At 32.9% G+C, this 20,935-nt stretch overlaps 1 protein-coding gene across 1 annotated transcript in view; it reads left to right on the top strand.

Moving 5' to 3' along the window:
• Window positions 1-1,125: 1,125 nt before the first annotated feature.
• The window catches only part of LOC134690787 (DNA mismatch repair protein Msh6-like), a 71,562-nt gene continuing 51,752 nt past the window's right edge, over window positions 1,126-20,935 (top strand). Inside the window, exons 1-11 of the mRNA XM_063550834.1 lie at window positions 1,126-1,380; window positions 9,331-9,499; window positions 10,145-10,338; window positions 11,246-11,322; window positions 11,772-11,889; window positions 14,483-14,598; window positions 15,430-15,582; window positions 16,185-16,267; window positions 18,691-18,778; window positions 19,751-19,810; window positions 20,844-20,918. Of these exons, the coding sequence (XP_063406904.1) occupies window positions 1,167-1,380; window positions 9,331-9,499; window positions 10,145-10,338; window positions 11,246-11,322; window positions 11,772-11,889; window positions 14,483-14,598; window positions 15,430-15,582; window positions 16,185-16,267; window positions 18,691-18,778; window positions 19,751-19,810; window positions 20,844-20,918 (1,347 nt within the window). The 5' untranslated portion in view covers window positions 1,126-1,166. The remainder of the gene's footprint in view (window positions 1,381-9,330; window positions 9,500-10,144; window positions 10,339-11,245; window positions 11,323-11,771; window positions 11,890-14,482; window positions 14,599-15,429; window positions 15,583-16,184; window positions 16,268-18,690; window positions 18,779-19,750; window positions 19,811-20,843; window positions 20,919-20,935) is intronic.

The following is a 20,935-nucleotide window of genomic DNA, read 5'->3' as shown; positions in this document are numbered from 1 at the left end:
CTTTTAGAGAACCACTGAATGGAATGTAACCAAACATGGCATAAATGTTCCTTATGAGGTGCTGATCAAGTGTTGTTACTTTGTAGCCGATCCATCATCCAAGATGGCCGCCAGCGGTGGACTTAGTTTAACATAGGACCCTAAGGGAAATACATACAAATGTCTTCTTTTAGAGAACCACTGAATGGAATGAAACCAAACATAGCATAAATGTTTCTTATCTGGTGCTGACCAAGTGTTGTTACTTTGTAGCCAAATTTTATATTTTTTATATGAATTCAAAAACCCAAATTGAGTCAGGTGAGCGATACAGGCTCTTGCGAGCCTCTAGTTTGGGGGTACCTACAGATGTTTTTACTGAGCACTTTGTTTCTCTTAGCAATTAGAGATCTGTTAGACAGGTCTCAAGTTAAAATCTGATTCAATATAATTTTATGAAGGAAAAATGTTTTCTAAAATGTGGATATTGTGGTAAAAACAGATGTGAAGCATACCATTTTAATACATTGTGCTTAACATTTAAAAAAATATGGTTATCATTTTGATATGTTGTGCTCAACATTTTAAAATTTATATTTATACAGTGTAATGCTGCTGTTTACCATGATTTTATAGCATAAATTATATTAGACCTTTATTCATTTTTTTCTTATATATATATAAATATTTCTTCATTTCAGTTATTATGTATAATCTCTGACGTTTTTTAATGAAAATTTTAGTGATTATATATAATCCCTAAACTGGCCAGTGATTCTACATAATCCCTGAAAAATTCAGAGATTATGTAGCACTGATAATACACAAAATCTAATAAAATCAACTTCAAAGGACAAAGTCAATCAACAAATATTACCTCTGGCTAATTGTTTTATTATGAACTATCACAATGACTGTTTTTACAACTGCAACTCGATCGACGAAAGATTACTCATTTACTTTAGTTAAAAGCTTATTTAACAGTTGTTTATTTAGCCAATTAGATAATTTTACCCCTTGGTGCATAATTTCTTTTTTCATATCCATTAATTCAAAGATTTCGTTTAACTTTTTTGTTTTTATCAAAAAAAATAAAAACAACTCGCACGGGATCGACATATTTATTTTAGAAACCAGTTTCTCCGGAAGTGCGAAAGCGCGGGAGTTAGCCAAAACAATCGTAAGGCATGGGACCAAAACCAACCCCTTCCAAGCAAGGAAATACGCTTTTCTCCTATTTTAGTAAAAGCCCAAGTATCAACAAGAGTAGTGGATCTGTAAGCGACACCAGCGAAATATTGTCACCGAAGCGATCGCCTAACTTGAAGGACAAAGCCAATGCCAACTCCACACCAAAACAAGCTGCTAAATCATCAAAATCAAATGATGATCTAGCGAAAGGTATAGTTTTGTTTGCTTAGATAAGTTTATATCATATCTGACATAATAGTCAATTGTTTTAATCTTATATAGCTCCAATAGTCTTCAACTTTAACCAGGTTGGAAATAACAACCCGTCTATACCGACTTTCGTGTTCCTCGTGTATAGAGGGATAATCCTTTTACAGAAGGATAAAATAATCCCATATAGCTTCCAAAATCCATCTATTTTACCAACCGACCATTACGAAATAATCAAAGACCGTAAAGAGGGAGATAGAGGAGTGTTAATAGCAAGTAAAACAACTCTTATATGTACAGAACAGACCAAATTAAGAACTGAATGCGAGATTTTTTGTACTAAAATACAAATTGAAGGAAGTATAAAAACCTCTATATTGGATCACTCTACAGAAATCCAAAAAGCACACTATAAGTCCTTGAAAACCTTGATAGATCACTGAGTATGATTGATACAAATAGCAACAACATTATACTAATGGGCGACTTCAACCTGCCAAGCATAACTTGGGAAAATGGAACAATCAAACCAGCAGCTCAGTATGGCATGTATGGCACAAACATCAACCAAAAGATGCTAGATATCATAAATGACCACAATATTGAACAGGTTGTATCAGAACCAACAAGAAAAAACAACATTCTAGATTTATGTTTCACCAACAACCCTAATCTTGTAAAGAAAGTAGAAGTAGAACCAGGAATAAGCGACCATAACCTTGTTAAGATCACTCTAAATACAAAGGCAAAAATTCACAAAAAAATACCTAGGAAAATATACATGTATAAAAAGGGGAACATGGAAGGTATAAGATCAGACCCAAGATCAAAACTTGATAAGTTCAAAGAAGACACCAATAACGAAGGTGTAGAAACATCATGGACAAACTTCAAACACCTAGTTACAGAATCAATTGAAAATAACATACCATCAAAGCATACTACCACAAGATGGAATCTTCCCTGGATAACAACAGAAACTAAACAAATGATAAGAAAGAAACAGAGACTTTACAACATTGTACAACAAAGCCAAAAGATCAAACGAAAAGAAACACTGCAGGGGTTAAGAAATTTTGTATTAGCTCACTAGCCCACGGCTAATTGGTAGCATGATTTTACTAGCCATGCTAGCCCTGTTGGAAGAACTACTAGCCCAGAAAAACTGACCCGCTAGCCCTAGTTTGCTTCACACATTTGAACGAGTTTGCTGCTAAAACAATGAATTATATAAAGTTAACAATTGTTATCCATTTTACAGTAGATTTGTGCAAATTGGATACTCAAAACTATCCAATTACTAGCATTAGCATATATATATATATATATGTAGAATTTTATTAACTGATAACAATTATGAGCATTACATAATTAATCAGCTGATAATTCTTTTAAACACACGCGAAAATGTATCTCGTAAGAACCCTCCAGTACTTGAAGACTTGTTTCATGTCGGGATTAATTATTAAAGAATATTCAGTGAATATTCAATTATCAATTACTTATATATATATATATATGCTGTTTTTAGACCCTTCTACAACGAAATTTGTTTGACATGCACACGTATAAAAATTGCGGTTTTTATCCAACGCAGTCATAGGTTTGAACGTAGTTTTCAATTTAGACTCGTTTATATTTTTTGTTTGGGCATGTATCATATTTTCCCTCCGGTTGATATGATCCGTTCATCCTATATATTGACTCTTAAAATTCAAGAGTTAATCTAAAAATGAGGGTACTTTCTCTAAAAATGAGGGTGCTTTTTATATGGCCTTCCAAATACCGTTTCGATCCCTAACATCACTGAAGAGACATTTATTGTCGAAATCTGGATATGGTGTACTAAAGAAATATTGACACCGAATGTTTGTGGCACAACATCCTGTCCACAAGTTAACAATTTTTTTTCTTTCTGTGACGTATTAAATTTATAATAAGATCCATTTTGTTACAACCTGTGATCAATTTTATTTGGCAATCGCCAATGGCAGTCAGCAGGGTTAAAGAACATCAGTTGTTCGACCTGTTAGTCAAATGTGTTTTGTTTAAATATACTTTTTCACTCTTTTGGTCTTTTGGAAAATGTTGTTTGTGCTGTTTTTAGACCCTTCTACAACGAAATTTGTTTGACATGCACACGTATAAAAATTGCGGTTTTTATCCAACGCAGTCATAGGTTTGAACGTAGTTTTCAATTTAGACTCGTTTATATATATATTTATATATATCTAGATTAAAACTGACGTGGAAAGGTAACATATGGCCACCCAAAGCTCTTTTTTTGAGAGCCCAGGTGGTCGTGTGGTCTAGCTACAGTGCAGGCGATTTGGTGTCACGATATCACAGTAGCATGGGTTCGAATCCCGGCGAGGGAAGAACCAAAAATTTGCGAAAGCAAATTTACAGATCTAACATTGTTGGGTTGATGTTTAGACGAGTTGTATATATATATATATATATATATATAAGTAATTGATAATTGAATATTCACTGAATATTCTTTAATAATTAATCCCGACATGAAACAAGTCTTCAAGTACTGGAGGGTTCTTACGAGATACATTTTCGCGTGTGTTTAAAAGAATTATCAGCTGATTAATTATGTAATGCTCATAATTGTTATCAGTTAATAAAATTATAACCACTAAATAATAGTAATATTTATGTGAAGAAATATCACCATCAATAGCTTTTGTCTTTTATAATTGTTTTATAAACGAAGTACAGTAATGTCCATATTTACATTTTTTACAGGTAAGCTAATTGTGACCTTAAATAGATATAACCTAAGCACGACCTTTTAACTGAATTGAAATTGTATTTGTAAAAAAAAAATATTTCTTTAAAAATCGATTGATTGATTGTTGGTTGCTTAACGTCCAGTGGCAAATATTTCATGCATACTCAGGACGAGAACAAGTTCATAATAAATACAATAGGTAGGTTGTTACAATAGAGGCTATCTGGAAGTATGGTCGGGAACACTTGGACTGCCACTGGAAAATGAGGGTATATTGGATAGGAACAGAAATTTTGCCTTGCAACAGGTCACCTACGGACTCCTCAAAGAAGTGTTACAAGGGTTCTTAACGTTCAAAGAGCGTGGCACTCTCCTAACACGAGACATCGGATTTAACGCCCCCCCTTCTGACCGGACGTGACTGCGAACTTGATACATCCCGCACAGCCAAACGGACGCCCTACTTCGGCAAGCGTTTTACTGCCGGTCGGGAGAAGACCAAGTGACCATATTTCTATACCCCAGTCATCCTTGGGGACTTTAAAAATCAAATTCATTTGAATATCAATGAAGATTATCATGATTGATGAAGATTTATTGCAACAAGTTAAACCTGATGCTTTTTGTTATCTATTAATCATGTGTTTCTTTGTCTAATATAATATCCTATTTATTTGTATTGTAGTCCTTTTATATTATGTTGTCAATTCAATGTTATATTTAACATTGCCATTAAAGTGTAAGGCTTGGCATGCCTCTAAACCAGGTTCAAACCACCATTTTTCCCTTTAAAATGTCAGTCAGGGTTACTACTTGTACAAGTGTATTTTATTTACTTGAAGAAGTAAAAAAAAATATACACATATAAGTAAATTTGTAGGATACTTAAACAAGTGAATTTTATTTACTTATATAATTAAAAAAAATTATTGGCTGAGTTATGTCCCTTCCACATTCAAATTTTTTTACTTGTATAGGTTAAAAAATCATCCTTTCTTCTTTTCTTGAATTCTGAAGATTTCTTTGCTCTAATAGAATTTTCAATTGTGTACCATTTGCAGATGTCTTAACTAACCATTCAAGTGTAATTTCATGGACAATGAAAGTCCCATTTGTCTGTTATCTTCTTAACACTGCTCATTTACAAGCCCCAAAGGAGCAATTTTTGAAGGCCTTGCGCAAATATACAAGAACTTTGCTCAATCAGTTTCTTTGATGAATTAATGAGATGAAACATTGAACTTTAATGAAAAAAATTGAGCAAACCTGGGAAAAATCATTAAAGGCATGATTTTACATCTGAAAACTTGAGGATTTTTGTGGGATTGTAAGAAAAATTTACTTGTATAAGTAAATTTTTCAGAAAATTAAGGGGAGATTATTCAAACATTATTTATTTACTTATATGTGTATATTTTTTTTTCACTTCTTCAAGTAAATAAAATACACTTGTACAAGTAGTACCCCTGACTGAATGTCCTGTACCAAGTCAGGAAGATGGCCATTGTTATATTATTGTTCGTTTTAGTGTGTGTTACATTTTAACGTTGCGTCGTTTGTTTTCTCTTTTAAATTTTTTGTGTAAATTCACATTGCGATAATAAGTGAAACGGTACTTGTCTATCCCAATTTCATGTTTTTGGTTTTGATGTTATATTTGTTATTCTCGTGGGATTTTGTCTGATGATTAGTCCGTTTCTGTGTGTGTTACATTTCATTGTTATGTAGTTGTTCTCCTCTTATATTTAATGTGTTTCCCTCGGTTTTAGTTTGTTACCCCGATTTTTTTTTTGTCCATGGATTTATGAGTTTTGAACAGCGGTATACTACAGTTGTCTTTATTTAAGTTTTCCGAGACTGTTAATGATTAGATCATGGTTCTGAAGGCTTCTTTACAGTATCTAAACAATAAAAAAATGGCGTCCATAACATGTTTGAAAAGTAATATCTGACAAAAGTCAGGTTTCTGCTGTCAAAAAGGATTCACATTTATATTACAATAAATTATTCAGAAGGAGGTGCAATCAGGTTGCATATTAAGCCTGTACTAATACATCGATATTGAAAGTTCGGGATCCATTCAGAGTTATTTGTTCTATTTTAAAACTTGCACAAAATAAGTTAACATTCTGATGACGTATTGGAATCTGATTGGCTTAGATAGAAAAGTGACGAGGGGAGTTTCTCCGTTCTATTTTAGAAACGCCAAGAATTTTTTGTCACTAGTCCGTCGGGCATATTATGTTACAAATTTGGTTGCCCGAGCCCTAAATGATGTAGTCCCGGGCGTCGGGCTAGTGGATTTTTTAACCCCTGCACTGGAAAAATTTTAAATTTTATAGAAAAATAGTAAAAGAGAAACTTCAAAACAACCATGACCAATATATCAAAGACATTCTGACCCAAACTAAGGAACAAAAGTATTGACAAGTACACAGTAAATTGGATAGACAACTGGCTTCTAAATAGAAAACAGACAGTACTCTTGGATGGCTGTAAATCACAACCTGCAACCGTACGACGATGAGTTCCACAAGGCACCGTTTTAGGTCCGCTTCTATTTCTGCTATACATCAATGACATTGGGGATAATTTAACAACTGGTACCAGCATAAGACTCTTTGCAGATGATTGCTTATTATATAGAAACATCAAAAACAATAATGATACAGAAATATTACAGGAAGACATAACTGAATTAGAAAAGTGGTTTATTGATTGGAAAATGTCATTTAATCCAAAGAAATGCTACGTTCTACAGACAACACATAACATCCGTAATAGAATTATAAGACAATACTTCTTACATTCTACAAAACTGCATGGAACGAAAAGAACATAACCCATACCTAGGGGTGGAGCTGGACAGCAAGCTCAATTGGAACCATCACATAACCTCAAAAGTTAACAAAGCTTCACAACAACTGAATTTTGTCAGAAGAAATTTATATAGATGCCCTCAAGAAATTAAACAACATGCAAACATTGCTCTGGTAAGACATAGATGCCAACCATTACGATTTTTCCGTAGTTTTTCCGATTTTGCGATAAAAACTACGCTATTACGGTCAAAGTCGAAAAGTATACGGATTCCAAATCATGGCCGTTCAATTTTGTAAAACACGGATTTTTATCATTACTTTTCCGTTCTGGTCCGCTTTTTAGAAAACGCCAATGTAATGCTTCTGGTTTCTCAAGAGTTATCAACCTATTGTTGGGAACTAACTGACTTCCGAAGAGGCAAACTTGCATTTTATGAAGAAGCTTTCCCCCTTTCTCTACTTCTCCTTGACAAAACGAAAATGTACGAGTCGAGAACATCTGAACAATAAATGAATGGAATATTAAGTTGCGAATATGGTGAAACTAATCCTCAAAATAAGTTTAAAATGCCTTGGTGTGGAATAAACTTGGGTTAAATTGATCATACTTCTTAATTTACTTATTTCAATCCGTTTTAAATATTGTATACTGCCTTAATGATCACATATATAATAATAACTGTTTAAATTTGTTTGCTGGGCATTAATTTACCGTAATTAACCAATTATGGATTCGGTAATTTCCGCTAAAAAACGAAGTTTACCGAATGATCTCATCATTCATAAATCTCATCATACATCAATCTCATCATACAACAAAAAACGTATAATGTTGTGAACACTTAATATAATGTTGTGAGCACTTAATATAATGTTGTGAGCACTTAATATAATGTTGTGAGCACTTCATATAATGTTGTGAACACTGCATATAATGCTGTGAGCACTGCATATAATGCTGTGATCACTTCATATAATGTTGTGAGCACTACATATAATGCTGTGATCACTTCATATAATGCTGTGAACACTGCGTATAATGCTGAGTATTAACATAAGGCAGTCATGGCGTTCCATAGAATACATACTACAAACAACATGTTGAACAGCAAATTTTAGTGCACAACATTTTGCAACCACTCGTCAGTAATTTTTATTGGTAAATGCAAGTTTATGAATGATTACTGAAAACTTTTCAAAAATACAGAAAATTTGATAGTTTGTTACTGATTGTGTCGAATGGGGTTGGCATCTATGGTAAGACCACATCTGGAATACAGTAGCTCAGTATGGGACCCACATTGAAAGAAGGATATCAAACAGATAGAAATGGTACAACACAGGGCGGCAAGATTTGTAACCAAGAACTACAACTACCAACCTGGCTCTATGACCGCAATTATACGATCTTTGAATTGGCCGACTCTTGAAAAGAGAAGAACAGCAAATTGTTTGATACTATTTCAGAAAATACTTTACCACCAAATAGCCACAGAAATTCCGACTTACTACCTCGTCAACAATAGGAAAACTCGTCATAGCCACTCTGTCAGCATCATGCAGCCACAATGCAACACCCCCGAGTACGAATTCAGCTTCTACCCGAGAACAATGCTTTATGTGCATTTTCTAGTTTTTATAGAAGTAAACATGGTAACCTGCAACACTGGATGCACCAATTGATGTAATGAATTAAACATGCACATACCTAGTTTACTGTTAAATTGACTGAATATCCAATTTTTTGTTCTTCATAATTAAAAGCTTTGCTGATCAGGTGAATTCCACTCTGTTAGGCCTCAATGAACCTATTTTTATTGTTATATATTTAACATAACGATCAACTGTCCCTTTGTTGTTGTTGGTGTTCAGATAGGTACTGTACAGAATAGAATGCAAGTTCTGTAACTAAAGGAAGATTGATGGTATACTGCCATCTTGGATTGTACAAGCACAGTACAATATTGGTCAAGTTATATGCCAAAATCTGGGTTTTAAGCACACTAGTGAGTTTTTTCAAGACCAAAGTAACCAAATTTTGGCAATTTTCAACAACTCAAAGCTTGAAAAATAGCAGGGTTGCCCATACTTTTTATTATATTTTTGAAAAAAGCATAGTAAAATCTTCATTTTGGCAAAATATAAGAAAATTCTGTCTAAAAAATATTTATACTTAAGATCTATTAAGTTTTAAGTAAAGTGCAATAGTTGATACACATAATGCTATATATAGTGTATTGCCTATTTACCTAGAATCTGTCATTTTGCCATTTTCCCTACATGTAGTTTAAATCCAGTCTATTCAAATATACATTTTGTACATGTTCTCCCCTATTTAAGATAATTTATTTAAATGTTTCATTTTGCATGTTTTGTTTCTTAAAGAATATGAGTTAGGAGATTTGCTTTGGTCTAAACTTGAGGGCTATCCATGGTGGCCAAGCCTGGTATGTAACCATCCAACGGAGAACACGCATGTCAAAGGAGGAAAAAATGCTCAAGTGCATGTACAGTTCTTTGATGACCCTGTGTCAAGGTCATGGGTAAAGGTCAAGTAAGTTATTATGACATAATGAATCAAGTGAAACAGGAATACTGTATAAAGTTAGTAGTTATAGAAGGTATAAAGTAAAGGAATTACAAAACCATGCCATTCTATTCTTCTTACAAAAAATGTGGTGGGATTTGACGTGTTTTGTGAGATCTCAACCCCTCATAAGTTGGTTTTTCCTATCTATGCCTCTAGCCAATATAGAACAAACAAACACACAGCAATATGCACAGTAACACTCTGTTAATCATACTGTCTTATTGGTCTGTTGTTAGTGAGCTTGCTTTATAGTGATGGTAATTATTTCAACTGACGACTTTATCACAGAAGTTCAAGCAAAATGAAAAGGCATTTCCAGGATTACAGGCAATTTAAGAGATAAAAAAGAAGATGTGCAATGATTGCCAATGAGACAAAAATCTCCACAAGAGACAAAGTGACACAGTTACAGGTCTCTGTATGGCCTTCAGCAATGAGCAACTATAAGAGGCCTCAAATCACAAATGTAAAGTAATGGCCTCAATAATGCACAAAAAATGAACAAAAAACAAATATGTAACACAGATATAAATTGTTGCCTTATTAAATTTTCAGTCTGATATATATAAAGAGTTTAAAATTAATACATTTTGCCCTTTGTCTTTTAAGAAATGTTCGTCCATACATTGGCTCAGATGACAAGGAATGTCAAAAAGGGGGAACTTTCTTTTCAATGAACATGTTGGTAAGAAAGGCTGGAGAAGATGCAGACAAAGCAATGAAAATGAACGTGGAAGATCGTCTTAAACTTGTTGTCAATCTTTTGCCATCAGATGATGAGGAGGAGGAGATGGATTTTGATCGTAAGTTGCATAAAGATTTTTAAACACTTGAATTTTTGTATTAAATAAAAAAGAAGATGTGGTATGATTGCCAATGTCAGAGACAACTATCCACAAAAGACCAAAATGACACAGACATTTTAACAACTATAGATCACCGTAGGGCCTTGAACAGTGAACAAAGCCCATACAATATAGTCAACTATAAAAGGCCCTAATAAGACAATGTAGAATAATTCAAAAGAGAAAACTAACAGCCTTATTTATGAAAAAAAATGAAGGAAAAACCAGTATGTAACACATAAACAAACGACAACCACTGAATTACAGGCTCCTGACTTGGGACAGGCACAAACATAAATAATGTGGCGGGGTTAAACATGTTAGTTGTTTGTTGATATTAGATAGCACTTTAGCCTGTCTAGCGACCGTGGCAATATCATTGCAGCCAGTTTTTATTGGGGGAGGAAGCAGGAGTATAAAAAGAGGCTGACCAACCTTTAGCAAAAAATCCATCCATTTCAGGGTTTAACTATATCTACATCAGAGTTGAGAGGCCAATGACCACTATAAATGAACTACTTCTGCCCTTTTGTTATTTTGATTCTGAAATGAAAAAGGTGACCAGATTTTCTAACCCCCCCCCCCCATTGAAGCTGAGGGGGGTCATTTAGTGTTACCCTTGACTGTTTGTTTTTGTCTGGCTCCAACCAATTTGCGTTGCACAGCTTTAGCAGGGGCATTTATGTTCTCAGTCACATTCTTATCTTTTTTTTTCTTAGTATGCAGATGATGAGATGATGTGTATTATTATCATGATTATGTTGACTTATTAATTAAAACATAACTTAATATATATATGTAATATAACTAATTATGGACAACAATATTTTCATATCTTTTGTAAAGAGGGTACTTTTTTCTTCAGCGGACATATTTGATGCAGAAATGGAAGAAGGAGAATCTAACAACAGTAAAGAAAACAAAGATATAGACCAGTCTAAAGTAATTATTATGGGTTCATTGTCGTGTGTCAGAAATTATTTTTTTGTGGAATTACTGGGTCTTCTACAAAATTGACAATAATAAGTACATGCAATAAATTCTGAATTTTTTGTATCTTTCTTATAGGCTGTTTCAGAAAATGCTCTGTCCCCTCCAGGGAAGGCATTTTGTTTTTTAATATTCTGTGGTAGGTTGTATTTGAAAAACCAAAATGGAAAGGGAGTGTTGTTTTATTTGTTTTAAATATCTGGTGGCGGTGGATTTAAAAAAAAAGTGCTGCCCCTGGGTGGGACATAGTATTTTCTGGAACAACCCTAAATAATTACCATTCATAAATTATTTTCTGACCTCCCACCTCCATAACACTAAGTTCTGTAATAACCTGGGGATACCCTGGCTATAAAAGGATTGACTTTTAGATATTGCTTCATTCTTTCGTCTGGTTTCAGACTACACCAAAGAAAACCCCAAAGAAATCTCCACGTAAAGGAAGACGCTCATCTAGACAACCAAAACCTAAGAGACGAAAAATAATAGAAAGTAAAAATAGTTCTGATGAAGATTCAGGTGGGTGAAGTAAAATTAAAATAGAGGTGATTGAAGGAATTTTCATCGATTAGAATTGAGAAGAATGAACAATTGTCAAATGGTTGTAGTATAAAAAATATGGATATCAAATTGTGGTTAAATATTTAATGAGACAACTGAAAACCAGAAGGGCGTGAAATGTGGATGTAAATAACTATCTGTCCTTCAAAGGAATGCCTGGATTGGTTGAGATTTTAAATGAATACTTGTCAAATTCGGATTGGTTGAAATTAAGAATATATAATTGCTAAGTTTGGATTGCTTGAGATTGAAATGAATAATTGTGAACAGTGTTCCAGCTAGGTTTTCAAAAGGGAAGGCTGAAAAAGGGCATTTAACGCGCGATATGATAATATGAAAAGGGCATCTTTAAATAAAAGAAGTTAATCAAACATTGTGTTTATTCATTTAATCACAGGTTATACAAGAACAACAACATTAGCCCATATAGAACTCTATCTTTCTTCTTTTAAGGCTGAAAAACTTGTCAAGCAGCTTGTCACACAAGTTTTTTTATCATTGCTTGGCACAGGTGAACTTTATATGCAGTATGTTTTGAAAAGTGACCTGTTTCATACCGTTTCTATGGTCTGCCTCATTTTACCAGTTTCACCTTTCTACCCCTGCTGTGCTTGATGGCAATACAGCACAAAACAGCTGTGCTCAGTAAATTCACAATTTTAGGATATAAAGCAACAGTGAAAAATAGTATCAAAAATAAAGAATACAGAAAAAGATGACCAAAAAAGGCAGGGCGCCGTGGAAACTAAAAAGGGCACAGGGCGCCACTCGGAAAAGGGCGGGCTCCGCGCCCTCTGAAAACGACCTATCTGGAACACTGGTGAAGTTTTGATTGGTCCAAAATAAAGAATAAATAATAAGTATTTAATTGATTTCCTTTTAATATCTAAAAAGAGTAAAGGAAAATTTAGATTGCTATAAATTAAAAGGAATGACTACAGATGTTTTGAATAATGGATCAACTAAGCAATAGTTAATTGATTAAATTGCTAGTTTACTATTTATATTTAGAAATTCTTACTTAGTTTAAAGTCATTCTGATGATTTGAACTAATTATACCCCCGCTTTAAAAAAGGGGGGGTATACTGTTTTACCTCTGTCCATCAGTCCGTCAGTCAGTCCGTCAGTCAGTCAGTCAGTCCATCCCATGAAACTTTCGTCACATTTTTCTCAGGAACTACAATACAAGGATTTCTGAAATTTGGTTTCAGGGTTTATCGAAGTCAGCTATACCGTGTGATGTGTTTCCAGATCGATCACTTGACAACTTCCTGTTTACCGAACATGTATGATTTTACACATGATAGCCAAGTTGAAAATTTTCGTCACATTTTCTCAGGAACTACAATACAAGGATTTCTGAAATTTGGTTTTAGGGTTTATCTAAGTCAGCTATACCGTGTGATGCGTTTTCAGATTGATCACTTGAAAACTTCCTGTTTACCAAACACTTGTATGATTTAACACATGATAGCCAAGTTGTAAATTTTCGTCACATTTTTCTCAGGAACTACAATACAACGATTTCTGAAATTTGGTTTCAGGGTTTATCTAAGTCAGCTATACCCTGTGATGCGTTTTCAGATTGATCACTTGACAACTTCCTGTTTACTGAACACTTGTACGATTTTACACATGATAGCTAAGTTGAAAATTTCGTCACATTTTTCTCAGGAACTACAATACGAGGATTTCTGAAATTTTGTTTCAGGATTTATATAAGTCAGCTATATCATGTGATGCGTTTTAAGATTCATCACTCGACAACTTCCTGTTTACCGAACACTTGCATTATTTCACACTATTAATATTATCCACTTGCGGCGGGGGTATCATCAGTGAGCAGTAGCTCGCAGTTTACTTGTTTTATCAAATTTGACAGTCTATTCCATTCTAAAAAACTATACAAGATTATTTTTACCATAAAAAAATATGGGAGTGGGACCACCTTCATCTCATAAAATATTTGTGAAGAATATGTGAATTTTAATGAATACGTTTTATGTTTGGATTTTACAGGTGATGAATTTAAATCAGGTTCATGCTTTTATACTTTTTACAGGGGATGAATTTAAACCAGGTTCATGGCTTTATACTTTTTACAGGGGATGAATTTAAACCAGGTTCATGGCTTTTATACTTTTTACAGGGGATGAATTTAAACCAGGTTCATGCTTTTATACTTTTTTTTTACAGGGGATGAATTTAAACCAGGTTCATGGCTTTTATACTTTTTGCAGGGGATGAATTTAAACCAGGTTCATGGTTTTATACTTTATACTTTTTACAGGGGATGAATTTAAACCAGGTTCTTGGCTTTATACTTTTTACAGGGGATGAATTTAAACCAGGTTCATGGCTTTATACTTTTTACAGGGGATGAATTTAAATCAGGTTCATGGTTTTATACTTTTTACAGGGGATGAATTTAAACCAGGTTCATGGTTTTATACTTTTTTTACAGGGGATGAATTTAAACCAGGTTCATGGCTTAATACTTTTTACAGGGGATGAATTTAAACCAGGTTCATGGCTTAATACTTTTTACAGAGGATGAATTTAAACCAGGTTCAGACAGTAGTGGTGAGGAAGATGATAGCAGTGGTGTTGATGAAAATGATGTATCAGATATTGACCAAGAATCGGAAATAGAATCTCCAATCAAGGTATGTTCTTCTATTTAAACAGCAATTGTTTATGACAAATATCAACCTCATTTTTCATCAAGAAACATGTGCTTCTGTTTATTTGCATAACACTTTGAATGCATGATATAAGCCTTTAATAACTATTTTATTTATTATGTCTGTTTAGTTCACGCATCATTGAAAATATAACGAAATTTGATGAGACTGTCATCAAAGTGAGAGGTTTAGCGCTTTCAAACCAGATTTAATCCACCGTTTTCTACATTTGAAAATGCCTGTACCAAGTCAGGAATATGACAGTTCTTGTTCATTCTTTTTTATGTGTTTTGTCATTTGATTTTGCCATGTGATTATGGACTTCCAATTGGATTCTCCTTTGAGTTCAGTATTTTTGTGATTTTACTCTTTAACATAGCCATCAGCAGCTAAATAAGAATACAGCAACAAATTTGTCAAGTATGGGTTAAATTACCGTTAAGCGGGTTATTTTTGTGGGGTGAAAAATTTTAGCAGTTAGAAAAAAATCGCTAAAATAAATTGGGCCAATTTAAAAGTGTACATGCAAAGGTTTTGATGAAGGTTTTGAATCCGCCAAAATAATGACTGCCAATATATCTGTAAACCTCATTCAACATGTTCAAGATAAATCGTGAAATTTAACACCTGCGAAAAATAACCCCGCTATACGGTAATCCTTGATGATTCGTTGTATTAAGTAATGCTTTAATCAGCACATTATTCAGTATGAATAATAAAAGATATGGAGTATATTTTTTAATGAGACAGGAACCCAAATTGTGATTTAATGAATTGTACATATAGAATGTTTTAAGTGTTATCTTGTTTCAGAATGATGACAGGAAAAGGAAACGTCCTCCACCTAAACAAAAGATCAGTGATAGTGCTTCAAGCTTAACTCCATCTGCCAACAAAAATTCATTTACACCAAGTGTGGGAGATAAAACCAAGTCGAGGCTGTCAATGTTTTCTGCTAGTGATTCGGTAATTATGACTAAATGAATCTTAAGCTATTTTACTTCCTTGACTTAATGGGTGTGGCTGAATCAATTCAATATAAGTATACTTCACATCTTGTGACACTCAGCAAGTATGGCTTTAAGAAATTAACACACAGTTTTGTTTAACTGAAAGTGACTATAATATCTGGGTATGGCTAAACTACGTCAAAAACCAATGAGACAAAAACACTACAAGTTTTATGGTTGTTATTACCAGAAAACACAAATCAAGTTTGAATTTTGGTGTCACTTTTACCGATCAAGAGTTAGGCCCCTTTACAAATGGAAAATTTTGCATGTCTGTTCTCTGAACTTAAGTTTGGCTCAACTTAATGTTATGAAAAGTAGGCACAATGCTTATTGCCACAAAGCTCAAAACAAGTACAAATTTGGTTAGTGTCACTTTTACATTTTTTGAGTTATGTTCCTTCATTACAGAATATGCAAGCGGCATCATCATCTGTGGGCTGTGGCACATTCTACATTTATTTTTGTTAGTTTCCGGATGCAATTTTTTACAATAATATATTTTTTTATAGTTCAGTGTCCAAATAAATCAGAATTATACATATTTATCTGTTTCAGGGTCCAAGTGTTACTGGATCATCTGAACAAGAAGCCAACTTTCCACATGTTAAATTACCTTTCTTACAACCAGGCAAAATTTTGTAAGTTAAAAATATTTATTTCTATATTTTCAAAACATAATGACAAACACTTCCTTAGAAAATTATAAGACAATCTTTGAAGAAAATTTTATTAGGAATTTTAAGTAGTAGCTTTTGACATAATTGAAATTAATAAACCAATACTTGGCAAGAGAGGCATCTAGAAGTATATTGGATTGTTGGGCAAAATAAGCAATGAGATCAGATAAACATTGACCATACACCAGGAAAAAATCGAGGAATTGATGTTTTGGGCCGAGATTTGTCTGTGTGTTATTGATTTCAAGTTATTTTGTTTCCTTAGCTGTAGAATTAGGAGATAACTGTATTGTATTTTAAGCTCCGACGGCATCAATTGGGGATTTGATGGTCGCAAATTAAGTAAACTGGCGACGCGTTAGCGGAGACAGTAAACAGGTATTTGCGACCATCAAATCCCCAATTGATGCTGTCGGAGCTTAAAATACAATATTGTTATCTCCTTCTAATGAAACTGACAGAAAACAACGTTAAAACATGCATTTAAAATCTGTCATATGCCGTCTACGCATGCGCGTACGTCCCATAGCATCAATTGTCAATTGATGCCATGTAAATAAGTGACGTTATCCAATCAAAATGAACGTTACAAACGTTGTTGGATTAGAATTACTGTTGTATTCTTTAAAATGTTTGTTTGGAACAGTATTTTTTGCTTTGAATAAAGGAGCTAATGATTAGGACTTGAGTCTTGATTTGAATGGAATGGAAAGTCCCTTATTACAACTCATACATGTCTTACAAATAGAAATCAACTGTCCTTCTTAAAATATAGATGTCTTCCAAATCCCTTGTAATTCTGTTACTGAAAATTAGAAATCCTACATGTAAACAGGTATAACAACTCAATTTCTTTTATTGTACTTAAGGATGTACACCTCTAAGAAGCAAAAAAAAATTCTGAATTTAAAGTTTTTTTCTTACCCTGATTTTTGGGTTTATATGACTAAAAAATTAATTGGGGAAAAAAACATTATATAGTTATGACTCTGTGAAAATACCCAATTTTGATGATTTTTGCATTTTTCATCAATTTTTACTTATTTTTGGGCTATTTTTGTGAAAAAAATCACAGTTCCACATCTAAACTTTTTTTATACTTTCAATAAAGATGAAATGAACCAATCTGAATAAATTTAACTTAAAAAAAATATAGGTAGGTATTAATATAAGAAAGTTTTATCATATGTTGGAAGTTTTTTTGTCAACTTGTGATTTTTCTCAGTTTTAAGAACAAAATGCATATTATTTCAACATTTTTGTCATAAATGATTGCAAAAATACATATCTAAGAAATATGAATCGACAAGAAAGATATGGAATGTACACAATTCTTGTAAAATCATTTTGTGTATCCCTCACCCATTTTCTCAAAATTTTGTCTAAAAGTACTGACTTGGTTGGTCTTATAATTTGAAAACTGTTATAATATAAAACTATTCATTATAAATACACATTTTTTTCCCAGAGTTATCAGTCAGGGGCATTACTTAAACAAGTAACAATTAAAATTACCTATATATATACAAGTAATGTTGAAAACGAGGCTAATTTAAATATAACTTAAATAAGTTATTTTTCTTAATATTATTTTTATAGGTGTCCAATAATACAGATTTTACTAGCTTTAGATATTTTTCACAGTCATCTGGTTATTTTTCCCTTGATATATAAAAACTAATTCTTCCGAAACACTAATTAATTTTCTGACGCACTTATCTTTCATACCGACGCTTCTGGGTCAACGATTGGTCTCTTGGGACTATTAAATTATCATTTTCCTCTAAAATCTTGAAAGTAGACTGATATAAATAGATAGATGCTTCTGAATTAATTAAGACCTGAAGTTTTTTATAATTTGTAATCCAAATCAATTACATATGTGCCTCAGATTAGTGTAATTGGTATTTTTTTTTAAAATGACAAAAATAATTTATTCAAGTAATATTTTTGTCATTATTTTTAAAGAAACCCTTTATCTCTATACTCCTTTCAAATCTGATAAATTCTAAATTTTATGATATAAAATGTTGTTTAAAATCATGAAAACTACATTTAGTCTATGTTTCTATTGAAAATTGAAATAACTCTATTAAGTAATTTTATTATTTTTAAAAACAAAAATTACTTAAATAAGTAATAAAAAAAAATAACTTGTTTAAGTAACGCCCCTGATTGGTTATGTTTGATTATAATATTTTTGAAATTCATTGAAATTTTCCACTTGTATCACATGTTTTCCAAATAATTCCAGAACCAGATTCCGACGAGACTGAAATGTCAGAAGAATACACCCTTAATACCAACTGAATAATGGTATCCGTTTTAAATTATATCTAGGTTGTTGGATCATCATTGTCTAACTAAAATCTCTTATTTTACAGAGACATTAAGGGTCATCCAGAATCTGACCCAGAGTATGATCCAAGGACAGTTTCTATACCAGATTGTTTTCTGAAACAACAAACACCAGTAAGTACTATATCAAATATTATATCGCTCTCATTGATAAATTCTAACATTACATTTATTTGATACATCAGTATCATAGGCTATCAGGTCAACTGTGGAATTGGAACCGATGCTAGTCCGTCAGAAGGGGACGATAAATGAACAACCCTTGTTAAGAGAGAGCCATATCTCTTGCACGTTTAAGACACCCTTGTATAATTCTAAAAAGAGTAGGCTAATGCTGCTAAAAGGCAGCACTCGCACCGGCAAAGTAGAAAGGGATTAATATAAGTTGCAAAACTTGTTTCCCAATTCACTGTAAGTAAATATGTTTAACATATGTTTAAACTAACTGTGAAATAACTACTATCTATGAAATTAAAAAAAAAATTGATCTTGTTGCCATACATGTAGGTAAACCATGGATTTTTAAATGTTTAACAAAGTGCATATTTTTAAAGTCTTTACAAAACCATGATAGTAAATATCTGCAAAATTATAAATTTCTGCATCCACTCTATACTGTATAATTTGAAAAAATAGTTGAATCCACAGTATGCAATTTTAATTTGGTGCAAATTATGTGGAGGATGAATTTATAAAAGACTCCACAACTTTAAAAAGGACAATTCACAATTATGTAACATGAAGCTAGCTTCTCATTGCATTGATCACAAGTCATTGTTGATTAAACTGTTATCATGCTAAAAAATCTGTCAAAGAGGATCTCTGTCCCTTATTTTCACCCTACATTCACTCTTCAGGTAAGTCCCTAATGACCATACTTATCAAATAGGCATTCAATTAACAAGTAAAAAATTACAGCTGATTTATCTCTTTCTGAATTCTAGGAAAATCAGAATTTAGTCAATCAGGTAAACAAAAGTTCAATAAAAACCACAATCGCATACCACCAAATTTGTAATGCAGTGCCATCAATTTGCTTGTCCGTATAAAGTATAAAAGCCTACAACTATTTTCTTCTTTTCACAGGGTATGAAACAGTGGTGGGACATGAAATCTAAATATTATGATACCATTCTTTTTTTCAAAGTAAGTATGCCTTCAGAAGTGGGTAAAAACTCGGAAGGAATTTATCTTAAAGTTTGAGGGGCCTCAATGCCCAAGTGGTCTAAGTAGTTACTACGTATACTGTAATCACTAGCCAGCAAATACAGGTCCACTAGACTCCAACGTTAATTAATTAGGATTGTCAGATTTTCTGGTGGTTGTTTTCTCAGGGCACTTCCTTTCTCCACCATTCAAAGCTGGCTGTTTGAAATAGCTTAAAACTGGCGTTAAAACACAAAAATCAAATCAAATCTTAAAAGTTTGGATGTTCCCAGGTGCAATGCAAGAACTTAAAAGTGGCGCAAAAACACAAAATTCAAATCAAATCTTAAAGTTTGGATGTTCCCAGGTGCAATGCAAGTGCTTAATAGTGGTGTTAAAACACAAAAATCAAATCAAATCTTAAAGTTTGGATGTTCCCAGGTGCAAGCAAGTGCTTAATAATGGCGTTAAAACACAAAAATCAAAAGTAAAGTATCAACAACAAAACATTATATGTACTGCAACCTTCAGCAGAATCTTCCTACAAACATAAATCATATACTGTTTAAACATTTTACAATGAGGTGAATATGTTTCACAATAGCCAGTTCCATATAAAATGAGAAGATTTGATTGCCAATGAGAAAAAAGGATGTACTAGTGACCAAATAACGTAGAATTTAGCAACTATAGGTCACTCACTGAATGGCCTTCAACAATAAGCAAAATCCAGACTGCTTAACAGTCCCCATCAGAACAACAAATAAATCCCTCTATGTTTATTTTTTTAAACAAAATTACTAACTGCAACAAGAATAAATAAAGAGAGCATTTGAAATATTGGAATCAGAGGATGATATCATGTCTCAAAATGAAAACGAAATGAAATAAAATTTAGAAAAAAAGGAATTAGACTGCTGATGTAGCTAAATTTCGCACTCTCTACTCATTCATAATCAGTCTCATATTTATGAAGTACAAAATGTAGAAGGCAAAAAAATGAAAATTTATTGAAAATCTTTTTTTATTATAGATGGGTAAATTTTATGAACTGTTCCACATGGATGCTGTTGTTGGCGTTAATGAACTTGGAATAATATACATGAAGGTAAATTGGTATTAAAA

The sequence above is a fragment of the Mytilus trossulus genome, chromosome 11 (assembly GCF_036588685.1).
Source record: "Mytilus trossulus isolate FHL-02 chromosome 11, PNRI_Mtr1.1.1.hap1, whole genome shotgun sequence".
Lineage (NCBI taxonomy): Eukaryota > Metazoa > Mollusca > Bivalvia > Mytilida > Mytilidae > Mytilus > Mytilus trossulus.
The sequence above is the reverse complement of the archived record's forward strand: the minus strand, read 5'-3'. Positions and strand labels throughout refer to the sequence as shown.